We start from the raw sequence: 16,270 nt of genomic DNA on the forward strand, positions 1-16,270 counted from the left end.
AGTTCTTCTAGGTACACTTGCACACAGTCAGGGATTTTGTAGGCATATAGTCAGGTGTATGATTAAACAATTATACCAAACAGGTGCTAATGAACATCAATTCAATATGTAGGTTGAAACACAATCATTAACTGAAACAGAAACAGCTGTGTAAGAGGAATAAAACTGGGTGAGGAACAGCCAAACTCAGCTAACAAGGTGAGGTTGCTGAAGACAGTTAACTGTCAAAAGTCATACACTATGGCAAGACTGAGCACAGCAACAAGACACAAGGTAGTTATACTGCATCATCATAAGGTCTCTCCCAGGCAGAAACGTCAAGGCAGACAGGGGTTTCCAGATGTGTTGTCCAAGCTCTTTGGAAGAAACACGAATACTGCAGCAGATGAAAGACACATCATGCTTACTTCCCTTCGCAATCGGAAGATGTCCAGCAGTGCCATCAGGTCAGAATTGGCAGAAAACGGTGGGACCCTGGTACACCCATCTACTGTCCAGAGAAGTCTGGTCAGAAGTGGCCTTCATGGAAGACTTGCGGCCAAAAAGCCATACCTCTGACGTGGCAATAAGGCCAAGCGACTCAACTATGCATGAAAACACAGGAACTGGGGTGCAGAAAAATGGCAGCAGGTGCTCTGGACTGATGAGTCAAAATTTGAAATATTTGTCTGTAGCAGAAGGCAGTTTGTTTGCCGAAGGGCTGGAGAGCGGTACACGAATGAATGTCTGCAGGCAACAGTGAAGCATGGTGGAGGTTCCTTGGAGGTTTAGGGCTGCATTTCTGCAAATGGAGTTGGGAATTTGGTCAGAATTAATGATCTCCTCAATGCTGAGAAGTACAGGCAGATACTTATCCATCATGCAATACCATCAAGGAGGCATCTGATTGGCCCCAAATTTATTCTGCAGCATGACAATGAACCCAAACATATAAACTATTAACTTGTGTATTTTTTAAAGCATTCTTACTTTACAGCATTTTTTCACACCTGCTTAAAACATTTGGACAGTACTGTATATTTTAACCCTTTTGGAATGCACGGCCATACCGGTAGGCCAGGTGCTGCCTGGGCTCAAATGGGTACCACCATACCTGTACGTCCTGAACTTAGAACATGAATTAGAAAGCCTGTAGAGTTCCAGTAGAAGCTATACTTTTACCATTGGATACTATAAACACTTTGCATTACTATCCGTTGCTGCCTGATATTTTTTTATGTGGAAGTATACACACTAATCATTGTGAAATATAAAAAAGATTCAAGGAGCACATTGTGAGAACTGAGAAGCTCATATTTATTTTGGTTGGTTGGTGTACCTTACCTCGAGTACCTTATTTTATTTAGCTGAATTACACTGCAAATGTGGGATCAGCTTTGCTTTTTCTTCCAGTGTGTTTATTGATGTGCAAGTTTGGTAGGAAAAAACATAATCTATCTTAATCAATACATTATTTTTGAATTTGTTTTTCGTTTACAGTGATCGATACAGATACTCAGTTTTATTAAATTTTTGGTGGTATTTATGGGGCACCTTAGCAAATATGAGATACATTGACTTCCGCATGCAGTGTAATTCAGCACTCACATGAAGCAACACACAAGCCACAAAACAAAATAAATCGCAATGATTATTATGTGTAAATCTGTAAAACAAATATCAAGTGGGAGCAGAAACTACTTCAAAATGTTCAACAAACACCTTATTATTAGATTCTACAGTTATATATACCTGTGGATATGTTGTGCACAAAATGTCTGTAATATTTATAATAATATATGGAGAAGAGTTACGCGCCTGAAAAAAACAACAACTCACTCACAGTGGCAGAGCATGGTGTCACAGTGGCAACTCATATGTGAAAAAGTTGAACTTAGGGCAGAAATGTGTGACACTTTTGGTTTGTATATACCAGAATTGTACCCTTTTTGTTTATTTAGATATATTTCATATGTATTTTATTTTGTAATCTATTTATTTATTTTATAGGTTGAAAATATATTGTAGAAATTAACCTCACCATGTATTTTCAACCTATACAATAAATATATAGGATTACAGACTGGAAGGATACATGCCAGGGTGGCACAGTGGTGTGGTGGTTAGAACTGCTGCCTCACAGTTCCAGGGGTCCCAGGTTGGGGTCCTGGCTCAGGGTTTGGAGTTTGCATGTTCTCCCCGTGTCTGTGTGGGTTTCCTCCAGGCACTCCAGTTTCCTCCTACCACCCAAAGACATGTGGGTTAGGTTAATTGGCCATGCTAAATTGTTCTGTAGGTATGTGTGTGTGTGTGTGTTGCCCAGCAATGGCCTGATATCCTGTCCTGTGTGTATTCCTGCCTTGCACCCTATGCCTGCCAGGACTGGTTCCAACATCCCTGTGACCCTCAGCAGGATAAGTAGTTTGAAAAATTGATGGATGGGATACATGCCATTTATTTTAAATATAAGAATGGGCCAATTTTGGCATATGAATTTAAGGATTACACATATATTATCTCTCTCTTTTTGTGATTTTGAGTGTTGTTGTTTTTTCCAGACAATAACTACACAGGTTAATGATTTTCTTATAAAAGGGCACTTGTATTTTCAACTGTATTTACTATATCTGCAAAAACACTTAACTTTGTTTAGAAGTGCATATGTATCCCCTCTGAACTTGTACTAGTGCATACTTCTGCTGGACACACAAACACTGGCTAATCTGTTTCTATATATTAGTTACCTTTATGGAGAGGTGGTCAGAGGTTTTGCCTACGTGGTGTTTGGTTTTGAAGATCAAGACAAGAAGAGGACAAACTTCCCTGCCTCGTTCAGGAGAATAGAGGTAAGAGTCCAGTCCAATCCTCTTTGGAATTGAAAATATGTTTTAGTAAAGCAAAATAATTAGTAAAAAAACTAACAAAGTTCTTTCTTTCTTTCAAAAATCCACTCTATATTGAAAATATGCATAGGTTAATTTTTTCAGCAGAGAAAAATAATTAAAATAAAATAAGACAAATATCTTTTTTTAATTAATCTTGTTTATTTCAAAGTTAAGGGAAGGCCTTGCCACTTTGAAGAAATCTGACATCAAAGCGACAGTTCAGGATATAGAGAGTTTATTGGATTATTCCCTCTATGTCAGAGTCACAGTGTTCACGACAACAGGTGAGTTTCATGAGGTTTATTTATTCAGCAGTTTGATTCCACTCAGTGAACAAAAAATAACACCAACTAAGAATTTATAGTATGACTGTGGGGGGCTTCTGATATGCCTATGTGGTCAAAAGCCTTATCCTAGAACACAGAGGTTTTGTATCCAGGAAGAGCTTCTTGGCTGTACTGTACACTCTAAGAAGTAAAGTTTCTAATAAGAACCTTTTAGGGTTCCCAGGGTTGATACTGTGGAGGAACCCTGAAAGGATCTTATTAAACAAGGATCCTTAAAGAACCTTAAATTGATTTTAAATCAACTGGAATCATGATGATCCCTTGTGTTTACAACAGACCTCTTAAACAAACCCTATAATGAAAATAAACTCACGAAGAACCCAAAGGTTCTAAATTCTGAAGAACCTTAAATTTTTAGAGTGTAGTGGTCCAAGTCTCTCACTCTTGTTCTCCCATCTGGTTCTGTTCTCTCTCTCTCTCTCTCTCTCTCTCTCTCTCTCTCTCTCTCTCTCTCTCTCTCTCTCTCTCTCTCACTACCAGTGTTTGCTTTGAAAGCTGTGTCACATGTCAGGCTGCTTTCCCTTATTTATCCAGGCACTGATATGGCAGAAACAGAGAAAAGTGGGATCAAGATGGTGAAGTCGCCTTACAAGATCCATTTCACCAAGACATCAAAGTACTTCAAGCCTGGCATTCCATTTAGTGTCACTGTAAGTCCTTTCTATTGCGCTTATATTTTGTAAGTTGCCCTGGATAAGGGCGTCTGCTAAGAAATAAATTAATAATAATAATAATAATAATAATAATAATAATAATAATAATAACAATAAAAGTCCTGTGAGACCCTGTTGGTACATTACCAAATAAAGACTTAATAAATAAATAAAAAGCTTGTGAATGGGTCAGCTGGTAAGAGCCTCTTCTTTGACTTAATCTTGAGCCCTGCAGTCCAGCCATTTCACTTCTTCCCTCTCTGAACTGCATCTAATCCAGCAGTGAGCAGGGTCCCCCAGAGTGCTGATATCCCATTGGTCAAATGCTATGGTATCAAGTGACTCTATCATCCCAGCACACTATGAGATAGACCTGGGTTAATGTTTTCTGTGAAATCTTAAATGTGTGGTCAAGAAGCTTGTCTTTCAGGAAGCTCCAGTTCTGGATGTGTGGAGTTGCTCTTCAGTCCTTAGAAAGACCATTTTGTACCATTTAGAATCAGCCTTAAAATTAAAAAGATCATCTCTGGGTTTGTCATCTTTTTCTCCTGAAGATTTTTGTGACGAATCCTGATGGATCCCCAGCTGATAAAATCCCTTTGGAAGTGCAGCCAGGAGCCCGGCAGTCCACTACCAAAAGCAACGGTTTGACTACAGTAGAAATCCCCACACAAAACACTGATACATCTTGGATTATCACAGTGAGTGTCTGTTTCTATAATTAGTTTTTTGTCACATGGGTTTTACCCTGTGACATATGTGGCAAGTTATGGATGCCTTTCTGTATGTGATCTGTGTATTTCTCCATCTCTGCATCATCTTAATAACTATGAAGTGCCCACTCAAAATCACTTCTGATGTCACTTTGAACATATTTCTATTCTATTTACGTGGCTTCAGGGAAAGAATATCTAGCTCCGCCTCCTTGTGCTCGTATCATTTGTATCTGTGAGGTCACTCACATGCTCCTGTTCTCTGATGTGTCTCCAGGTGAGGACCAAAGTTAAAAATCTGCCTGAAGAACATCAGGCACAAAACCAGATGACTGGCTTGGCCTATAGATCCCATAACCCCAGCTCCAAAAACCTACTGTATATCAGCTTAAGAAAAGAACACATCTCAGCCGGTGACTCCTTCTCAGTTCATTTCAATTATTACAATGAAAATCCAACCCAGGGAAATCAGATTACAGTCACCACCTATTTGGTAACTAAGGTCTTCTGCTTCTCCTTCTCCTTCTTCTCATCCTTATCTTCTTTCTTTTACCCCTGTTTCTTCTCTTTCTTCTCCTTGTTATTATTATTTCAGATTCTGAGAAGTAACTACACTGGACCAGTAAACCATGGTGTAATATAGTTAAAATGCACCTCGACTGTGGTATATCATGCTATTCCCATGGTCCAGTGTAGTAAAGCACAGTGATCCCATAGATAACCACTGTCAGATAATGTTCAACATGCACACATCCTATGACCTAGGTAAATTTAACCATAAGAGGAGTTTATCTTTCAATTAAAAAATAGTTTCCAATAATGGAATATGGGATTTGACCTTTCAGCTGGGAAGCACTCAAATCAAAGGTGTCTGTGTTCTGTGATGTGCTTGACTCTCCCCCTGCCACAAGATCACTACCAGACTACACTTACGCGTTATCTTTTCAAAAAGTGCAGGAGAAGCCATTTTCTGTTGCAAAACAAATAATAGAGAAATAAAAAATAAATTGGATAATTCCATTGTCAATCAGAGAAAAAGCCTCCCTTAGTCTATGACAGAAAGCTGGCAGTTGCTCCTTTCTGGTTCAGATACGTTGTCACTCCAACATCTTCCTTTTGCATCATCAATGTAGACACGCTTCAATACCCAAGAGAAATTCTTGAGTTTCCTTGCTGTTTATTGGCATTTGTGGACATGTCTTGAAAAATCAAGGTAATCCCTCGACACTTAAATTGTATGGACATACGCTGGCACAGAGTACTTTTTGTTGATGTTTGGGGCTTTTATCCATCAACGCTTTTTACATTTCGTTGACGCACAACATTTTTGTATGGACGGTTTACACACTCTGTTGCATCTTGGCATGTTTTGTTGATGCTCGAGTCATCTCATTGATGCTTGAAACCCCTTCTTTTACACTTTTTGGTGTGTCATCCAAACTGATGTCTAACAGGTAGTCTGACATGTCGGGCTTCCATAAATATGGGTCATGTCCTATCAAGTTCCCTGCCGCAGACCCCCATGAATATTGCATGGTGTGTTTGGGTGGGCAAGAACATGCCAGCATAGCACTGCAAAATCTGGGCAGGTATTCTGTTTGCACAATATTTCTGGAGCAGAACTGGTTGGACATAGCTATGGGGTTCAGCTCCCCTTCTAAAGGAAGCCCTTGGCATTCCACAGCCACAGGGATTGTGGGCTCAATCTTGCATCTCCACATTTAGGCTGTCACTGGGCTCAATTCCCTTAACTCCACTCCCCAGTCTCCACAATGGCACCCCAATGGCATCTCCTTGGAGGCCTCAGTTGAAGAAGAGGATGAGATGCAGAGGCCAATAATTTCAAGTTCTGTTAACATGTATCCATCAGAGGCAGTCTTAATCTAAGGTTTCAGTTACTTCCCAGTTGAAAATTAAGATCCCATATTCCCTTATTGGAAACTATAATCTCTTTCAGATAACCAGGTCTGCATCTGTTACAGCCTGATAAAGGGCATAATAGAACACACATCAGGCCATGTGGTTGCGTAGTTACATCTCTTTTACTAAGCACAGTAATCTGTTGCTTTTTTCAGCTTGTACTTCTGAACATGAAACTGTCCTACAGCTCATCTTCCCCTTTCCTTCATGTGTGTATGTGTTTCTGTGTCTTTATCACTAATTTTTATTTCACTCAGATTATCAGCAAAGGTAAAATCATCAAGCATGGCTCAGTGCAAAAAGATAGAAATGTGGTCACAGCTGTGCCACTCACTGTCACCAAAGAAATGATTCCATCCTTCCGTATTGTGGCTTATTACACGTTGCCAGCAGGAGGAACAACTGAGGTTGTGTCAGATTCTGTGTGGGTGGATGTGGAAGATACTTGCATAGGAAAGGTAAGTGTTACTAAACACACACATAAACGAACATTTCCAATATAGAATGACTTGTATTGATGATCACTACAAATCACAAAGGGAAACTGAATTAACTAAGCAAATCTATCATAACTTTGTGTACATATTTTCCTATGTAAATCATAATAACTTGTTATAACATGAGATTGAGAACTTAAAGATCAGAGGAAGAAGTGATAAAGGTGCATTGCTTGCTGGTTTTAAACTATTTTTATAGAAAAAATAAGATTGCTTATTGTAATGGATGGGTGTGCACATGCATTAGAATGGCATTTTACTGTTTTTTAAATGTAGTTCCGTTTTAAAATGTAAAAGACTTGCTATAAGAATAGTTTACTTACTGTTTAATGGTGAGAGCCTGAACAGAAGCCAGGTAGGTCTGTGTAGTTGTGGTTACCTATTATATGATGTAAATAGTATAATTGACTGGGAGGTGTTAGAGAGGGTAAAAGTATAAATCTCAGCTGAGTCATCAATTGAAAAAGGCTGGGAATAGATACAGGTCCTCAAGCAACCTTGTATTGTTTAGGTAAATTATAATTGTGCTATAGTATATCTGTCACAGGTGATAAGTGGCCACCAATCTTTAACTCTGTCAATTACACCACCCCAATTTATTTACAGTGAGGAGGGGAGCTTCACGATCACCCCTTCCCCATGCAGGTTCATTAAATCAATCAATAAACTAATACATAATTAACCAAATTCAAAGAACGAAATATAATCAAGAACAAACAACAGCTGTGAAAACAGCTAAATTATAAATCAATTGCCTTGTCACCTCTCATGAGATTTACTAATCTTACTCAGAACAAAGTGTTTGTTTTGTTTTGATTTATTGTGTTAAATACAATTTTTCTTACTTTCTTGCACAACCCATCTACTTGTTGGAGACTTTTTCTGCATGCTGGTCTCTCTCTCTCTAAACTAAACCATATCAAATCCTTGCCCTTTCTGTGAATCCTAAATTATAATATAGTACCCAGTTTAATCTACTGTCAAACCAAAATAAAAAAACGCCAGTGTACAGGTGTGTGATTAGTCATTCAAGTGTAGGTAGGTTGGTGCATTGATTTGTGCATTTGGCTAAAGTGATTATAGAAGAACAAATGTACAAAAAAACATAAATACAAATTAGTTTTACACCCTATATAATTTGGGGGAGATGAACATGCTAAAATTTTGTCCTTATTGGGAAATTAGGACAAAATTATCCTCATCATGGAGCAGGTGAATATAGGATTTGGACTCCATTGACTTCTATGTTTCAGACATCCTGTGTAGATGATATCGTTTATAAATACATTTATTCAACAGTGACTGAAATGAAACAGTAATGTAGTTGTGGATGAAGGGCTAGAGCAAAGCCAGCTACCACTGTACACACAGGGCTGCATGGAGGCCTCTCTAAATCTGACGAAGATAGAATTAGCTCTGAAGTGTTCTCCTCTGCTCTGCTTGGGTTTTGAATCACCCGTTTTTTATGAGAGGCCTTTTGGAGGGGCTCTAATATGGAAATGTAGGTGAATAAAAGAAACAGAGAAAGAAAGGCCAGAATAGGAGCAAGTGTCTGGTTCTGGTTGTGACTCTGCTGTCCTCTCTGACCCTCAGCTTCAAGTGGAGTCCTTGGACAGGAACACAGAGTACAGACCTGGTAAAATGTTCAAGTTGAAAGTGAGGGGAGACCCCGGTGCCACCATCAGCCTGGTGGCAGTGGACAAAGCTGTCTTCCTTCTCAATGATAAAAATAAGCTGACACAAACTAAGGTATGTGCTCTGAACATATCACTTCCCAGCTAACTATTTAACCCCCCCCCAAAAAAAAATCTCCTGCTTAATCTAAAAGATTATTCTCTGTAGTCAAAGGGTGCTGAAAGGTTGCCTGTTCCAGTGTTTCTTGTTCTGTAGACAGTCCAATCTCTACCTGCTCAGATAGACAGATGCTGACAGATAGTAACTTTCACTATATCTTCCAGTGTGTTTTAATGGGTACGTTTATAGTTTTAGTTCTGAGTGCAGGATCTGAGTTTGGATGTGCCAACTCCTTGCCCTTATTGTACTGTGTTTTCTTGAAACACGTAAATGCATATGGCATACAGTACAGTGCTGTCACAATGTTTCAAACACTGAAGAATCTTGAAATCTCCAAGTTTTGAACTGCCAAATAGAATAAAAATTGTGTCTATAAATAATTGGCATTAATCTCTCTCTCTGCCCACCTCCACTTTGAGTAGCTGATGTCTGGTGAGCATACTGATGTACTATGGTTGTGAAGAGTTGAAGAAATCCAGAGAGAGATATATTTTCGATCAAAAGGTTTTTATGTAGCTGCAAGGAAGAGGTTCTAGAGGCAATCTCAAGAATATTCTTAGAGAAGTTACAAAATAAAGGCACTTTTATGCAGACCAGACAGGAGAGAAAGATAACAGAGCCCACATGTCTGTCCCGTGATGAGTGGAAATTCAGTTTCTGTCTGACAACTTGTTAGGAAAACCCAAATATGGTTAAACCGGGACAAAATGTATGCATATGTAATGTTTAAGGGGGGCTTTTTGGATATACCAAGAATTACTCTTCTGTTTTTCCTTACATAGTAATGCACAAGCATCACGGTCACCAAATATGCGCTTTCCACCACATTTTCCAACCGTATTTACTGATGTTTTTTCCATTGATCTAAATGCAGATGTAACTTTAGTCACTGTTCCTATTGAATCACGAGCCAGTTGAGCATCTTTGTGACTGAAGCTCCTGCCATTCATGCCCCAATAATGACCCCTCTTTCAAAGTCACTTGGATCCTTTCCTCTTGCCATCTTGATCCAAAATCGAGGTCAACTGGGCCTGCTCAGCATTTTTATACATGCCACTGAGCATGACAGGATGTTAACTGCTTAATTGTATTAGGCCAAGGGCATGCAACTCAACTTCTATCGTGGGCCGCATATCCACAATATTGATTTAATCATATGTTGAAATTGGCCACATATAGCTATAAAAATAAAATATATTCTGTGTAATCTGCAATAGTTAACCTCAACTGCAATTATTGTTCTATCTATAGCTAAATAATTAAGAATGATGTTTAATAACAATTAACTTTTGTATACTAATACTACTACTACTACTACTACTACTACTACTACTAATAATAATAATAATAATAATAATAATATACAATACACACTCAAGGCATAGTAGGATGAAGCAAAATGGGACTTACTAAATATAACATTTATGTATTTATTTATTGATGTATTCATTTATTTTTGTAATAAGAAGCTAGGAAATATGAAACTGAGACTCAGTCAGGGCAACAGTGATGACTTGCGTACATTTTGATTATTATTTGTAAGATTTTTATCACATCCCATTTGTATCAGAACAGAAGCACCTGATATGGTCAGACTCGGGGCACACAGCATGTTATAGTGACGTTAGTTGTAGTTTCACATTGTTGGTCCTGTAGTTCCTTTCCCATACATTTCTATGATCTGGTACTATCCTGTATCTTCTGTACTAACTTGTATCATATTTAAGTTTTCTATATCTTTTCTTGATTTTTCTCCCCTTCAAAAATACAAAACCACGAGTGAAATGGAAATAATTAAATGGGTCGCAATCATATGAAAAAGGGCTGCATGCAGCAGTACATCTGTTTGGAGGCATCTGCATTTGTTATGTTCCTCCACTCATTTATTCAGGATTTTCCTTTAATTTGTCACCCATATGTATATATATATTTATACAGTTCTGAAAAAAATTAAGAGACCACTGCAAAATTATCAGTTTCTCAGGTTTTCTATTTATAGGTATGTGTTTGAGTAAAATTAACACTTTTGTTTTATTCTAAAAACTACTGACAACATTTCTCCCAAATTCCAAATAAAAGCATTGTCATTTAGAGCATTTATTTGCAGAAAATTACAACTGGTCAAAATTACAAAAACAGAAGCAGTGTTGTCAGGCCTCGAATAATGCACAGAAAATAAGTTCATATTTATTTTTAAACAACACAATACTAATGTTTTAACTTTCAGAAAGTTCAGAAATCAATATTTGGAGGAATAACCCTGATTTTCAATCACAGTTTTCATGCGTATTGTCATGCCACCAGTCTTTCACATTGATGTTGGGTGACTTTATGCCACTCCCGGCGCAAAACTTCAAGCAGTTCGGCTTTGTTTGATGGCTTGTGACCATCCATCTTCCTCTTGATCCCATTCCAGAGGTTTTCAATGGGGTTCAGGTCTGGAGATTGGGCTGGCCATGACAGGGTCTTGATCTGGTGGTCCTCCATCCACACCTTGATTGACCTGGCTGTGTGGCATGGAGCATTGTCCTGCTGGAAAAAAAACAATCCTTACAGTTTGGGAACATTGTCAGAGTAGAAGGAAACAAGTTCTCTTCCAGGACAACCTTGTACATGGCTTTATTCATGCATCCTTCACAAAGACAAATCTGCCTGATTCCAGCCTTGCTGAAGCACCCCCAGATCATCACCGATCCTCCACAAAATTACACAGTGAGTGTGAGACACTGTGGCTTGTAGGCCTCCATCTAACCATTAGACGACCAGGTGTTTGGCAAAGCTGAAAATTGGACTTATCAGAGAAGATGACCATACTCCAGTCCCCTCAGCCTGGCTCTTCTTTGCTTCTCATTGATGAAGGGCTTTTTTCTAGCTTTGCATGACTTCAGCCCTGCCCTTAGGAGCCTGTTTCGAACTGCCCTCGTCATGCACTTCACCCCAGCTGCTGTTTGCCATTCTTTTTGTAGGTCACTTGATGTCGTTGAGTGACATTCGAATGAGTTGGCGATCATCCCGGTCAGTGGAGAGTCCTTTTTGCCCTCTGCCTTTCTGTAGCTTTGTTGTCCCCATTGTCTGCTGCCTGACCTTGTTCTTATGAACCACTGTCTTTGCAATTTTAAGGATGGAAGCAACCCGACGCTCACTGTATCCCTCCGTCAGTAAAGCCAGAATTTAACCCTTCTTTTCCTCACTCAAAACTTTCCTTTTCAACTCTTTTGGCATGGTCAATAGTTATTTTTTCATTCCAATTATTTTTGAGGTACTACTAGCACTGTTTTTGCCTTCCAGCTGGTCCTATTGCAAGAGGATAGTGATGACCACAGCAGTGGTTTTTATACTTTTCCTTGTTAAATAAGATTTGATTCAGGTGATCATTTAATCTCATTCAGTAGAATGAAGTGTGCCTGTGTTGGAATTCAACAGACATTGGAGTGGAATGGCTGCCATACATGTAGAGATGCTGATTTAAGAAAAAATTGCAGTGGTCTTTTAATAATGCATTCACAACCTATCATTATCTTTCAAGTCGGAAGCACTGCCCAAGGGGGAGGGGTTACGGTATAACAAAACCATCGCAAGGGAGGAGGCAGCAATCTGATAAGCCTGCCCCGAGGTGTACCACTAGGGGCCTCGGCAACACAACTCCAGACACAGTGGCAAAATTAATCATGTCAGTGGACCCCTGATACAACAGGAGTGGGGCCACATACCCATTGAAAATCTACATAAGCAGCACAGGAGCATCCTACTCAATTGAACAGTACAGAGCGGAGGAGAGCTCCACTGTGCTGACAACTTAAAATGTCGTACAAACAAAATACACCACAAGGCGCAGGAACCAACTCATGCGCCACCTGCGGAACACAGGAGAAATTGACGCATGCCGATTAAACCAGCTAATGCAGGGCAACATTAACTCTACTGTGTTGACAAATTAACCATGTACACAGCGGAACACGAAAGCCAGCTCAAGTGCTTACTGCTGAGGACAGCAGTGGCAGTCTCTTGCTCTATGGCACACAGCCAGAGCGGGCCACAGACCTGCTGACCAAGGAACTATGTACACAGCGAGGCAGCAAGAACAGCTCAAGTGCCATCAGCTGGGAACAGCGGCAGTGAGCTCCAGTCTACTAACAAGCTTGAGCGGAGCCACAGTCCAGCTGTTTACACATATTACATACACATAGGCCAGAGACATGGAACACTGCAACACAATGCAATAATGAACAAACTATATAAAGGGCAGCCATCTTAGGCAACATACTTGGAGGCCACATGACAGACCCTGGGAACGGGGAGAGACCGAGCCTCTGGGGGCGCATTGTAGCGGAATGGGAAGCCACAGTCGCGCCCACTGCCCAGACAGATGGGGCAGAGGACCTCCCAACTCGAGGCATCGGCCGCAAGCTGCACAATAGCGGTTGTGAGAGGAACTCATCACCTAGCACACATGCGTGAACCAGGAAACATGCAGCGGAGGACACACAACAACTGAAACACAGTGGACATGGGGGCACTGCAACACCAACCACACGCAACTTTGCTGTTGCTGGACAGAACACGGTGTATCCAAACACCGGAGTGTAGGGTACAAGCACCGCATAGGCCTGTAGGCTTAACCACACTGTGTGTGCGAAATGGGAAAAGAGGATGAACTTGCGCAGGAAGTGGAAGGGAGCTGTTTGAGTGAAGTATATAGGGGCCAATGGCAGCTTTGATAGAGTGATGTTTTCAATCAGGTTCCTACCGAAGTGTGCAGAAACCTCTCCCCCTTGGGCAGTGCTTCTGACTTGAAAAATAACCTAGCTCCTAACCTAACTAAACGTAAAAAGATTCCTCTCTACAAATATAACAACTAATAATATCAAACACAAGACAAACACACTAACAACCAGAACAAAGTCCAAGTCATAATCAAAGTCCATGCAAAAAGTCCCATACCATTATCCTGTTCTCACTTGTTCTGCAACACTCACTGCTTCTCCAACACACCCTCCTCCCAGACTCGCCTCCTGCCTTCCCAACAACAGACCTGCACTTGCCTGTTTTATAAAGGTGGTAAGCCAGTCAGGTGGGAACAGCAAGTCAGCTGTACATATATATAATCCTTTGTACAGATGGTGAGCATGGTCTTGTACTGGATAAAGTGGTAACTGAAAATGGACGGATATTTAATGTATGGATGGATGCACAGATGTTGTCTCTCTGTCTTTGTAAGATCTGGGACGAGGTGGAAAAGCACGACATTGGATGTACTGTAGGGGGAGGATTGGACAGCATGGGTGTCTTCACTGATGCCGGCCTGCTGTTCAAAACAAGCACGGGGGAAGCCACCACTGCTCGAGAAGGTACATGGCAGCAATGGAGCACCTCAGTGGTGCGGATTAACTTTCTTTCCTTCTACCAGTCAACTTCTTCAAACTCCCATTCATGAACTGTCATAATTAATGCATTATGCTGAACACCACCAGATGTTTCCATGGGATAGCACTTCCTCTACCCAAGACAAAATTCCGCTGGCTGCTGGGGTTTTCAGTCCAATACACAAATTCAGTTGCCCATTAAAGCAATTTGGGTACAAAAGCCTAATAGTGAGTCTGCAGGGCTCACCATCTCTCTCTTTGTTTCTTTCTCTCTCACTTCTCCACTCTCCTCGGCAGATCTCCACTGTCCCTCCCCTGCCAAGCGTAAGAGACGCTCAGTTGTCCTGGTGGAATATAAGACTACTCTAGGTGAGTTTGACACACAGTGAACAGCAGCAGGAAAGTCTTTGCTTCCACTGTGTCTGAATGGAAAAAAAATGAAAAATGTATTTAATTAATTATTATTATTATTATTATTATTATTATTATTATTATTATTATTATTATTATTATTATTATTATTATTATTTGTATATTCTTGGCAGACGCCTTTATCCAGGGTGACTTACAACATAAGTGCAAAACAAAGTGCAAAAATACAGTTCAATAAAGGCATCAATCATTACAAATTCAATTTACGTAAAACATAGCAATTCAAATTATAATACATTTTACAACTTCAAATTTACAATTTACACAGGCAAGTACAGTAAGTGAGTTCCTACATCCTGGACGGTAAAGCTAAGTGCTGTCAAGATGTAGGGTCACAGTCAGGGGCTACGGGAAAGGGGGCAAATTAAGGAGGAAACAAATTAAAAACACAAGAAGCATAATAACAATCTGTGAAGTGCTATCTGACGGGGGTTAAAAGGACTAATATTATAGGTACGGTCTGAAAAGATGTGTCTTGAGTAAGCCGCAGAATGAGGTCAAGTACGCTGCTGTTTTGACTTTGGTGGGTCGAAGGTCGAGGTTGTTCCACCATTTGGGGGCCAGGGATGAGAAGGAGCGGCTCTGGAGGAAGGGGAGTGGAGAGGAGGCAGAGTTAGTCTTCTGGCACTGGAGGAGCGCAGTGGTCTGGAGGGGATGTATGGAGAGACGAGTGTCTGAAGGTAGCTTGGTGCAGTGTGGTCAAGACAGTGGTAGGTGAGGGTCAATGTCTTGAACTGAATGAGTGCCGGTATCGGGAGCCAGTGGAGGGAGCGGAGCAGTGGAGTAGCGTGTGCGAATCGGGGCAGAGAGAATACCAGACGAGCCGCAGAGTTCTGGATGAGCTGGAGTGGGCAGGTAGTAGATGCAGGCAGGTGAGTAGTCGGTGAGGAAGGGACGGATCTGGAGTATGTTGCTCAGGAAGAATCTACAGGTGCATGTCAGCGTCTGCTGGGTGTAGGAGAGTGCAGGATCGAGGGTGACTCCTAGATTTCTAGGGGAAGAGAAGGAGAGAGTGTGGTGGATTCCAAGGGGATCGAGATGGGGAGGTCAACAGAAGGTGAGGAAGAATGGGGGGAAAAACAGGAGATCCAATTTGGAGAGGTTGAGCTTGAGGTGGTGTGAGTGCATCCAGGCGGAGATAGCAGACAAGCAGGAAGAGATGCGAGAGGGGATAAGAAGGTCGGAAGTGGGAAAAGACAGGAAGATCTAGGCATCATCAGCATAGAAGTGGTAGGAGAAGCCATGGGATGCAAAGAGGTGGCCCAGGGAGAGAGTAGTAGAGAGAGAACAGGAGCTGGACCAGGTCGGAGCCTTGGGGAATGCCTGTGAGGAGAGGTTGGGGGGTGGATGAGGAACCTCGACATGTCACTTGGTAGGTCCGGTCACTGAGGTAGGAGGAGAACCAGGTGAGAGCAGTCCCAGAGATCCCAAGGTCAGCGAGGCAGGACAGGAGGATGGAGTGATCGACAGTGTCAAATGCTGCAGAGAGGTCAAGGAGGATGAGGACTGAGGAGAGGGAGGCTGTCCGAGCACAGCTGAGGGAGTCAGTGACAGCCAGAAGAGCCGTCTCAGTGGAGTGAGCTGTGCGGAAGCCGGATTGCAGAGGATCAAGGAGTGAGTTTTGGGACAGAAAGTCAGAGAGCTGACGGTGGACCGCCTGCTCGAGAGTCTTGGAGAGGAAGGGAAG

At 41.2% G+C, this 16,270-nt stretch overlaps 1 protein-coding gene across 1 annotated transcript in view; it reads left to right on the plus strand.

The window, feature by feature from the left end:
- Positions 1-16,270, plus strand: part of LOC136768685 (complement C3) — a 50,277-nt gene that overhangs the window by 11,168 nt on the left and 22,839 nt on the right. Inside the window, exons 6-14 of the mRNA XM_066722994.1 lie at positions 2,720-2,825; positions 3,034-3,148; positions 3,746-3,861; positions 4,419-4,565; positions 4,855-5,070; positions 6,755-6,955; positions 8,588-8,743; positions 14,007-14,136; positions 14,449-14,520. Coding sequence (XP_066579091.1) covers positions 2,720-2,825; positions 3,034-3,148; positions 3,746-3,861; positions 4,419-4,565; positions 4,855-5,070; positions 6,755-6,955; positions 8,588-8,743; positions 14,007-14,136; positions 14,449-14,520 — 1,259 coding nt within the window. The remainder of the gene's footprint in view (positions 1-2,719; positions 2,826-3,033; positions 3,149-3,745; positions 3,862-4,418; positions 4,566-4,854; positions 5,071-6,754; positions 6,956-8,587; positions 8,744-14,006; positions 14,137-14,448; positions 14,521-16,270) is intronic.

Source organism: Amia ocellicauda, chromosome 14 (genome assembly GCF_036373705.1).
Source record: "Amia ocellicauda isolate fAmiCal2 chromosome 14, fAmiCal2.hap1, whole genome shotgun sequence".
NCBI lineage: Eukaryota > Metazoa > Chordata > Actinopteri > Amiiformes > Amiidae > Amia > Amia ocellicauda.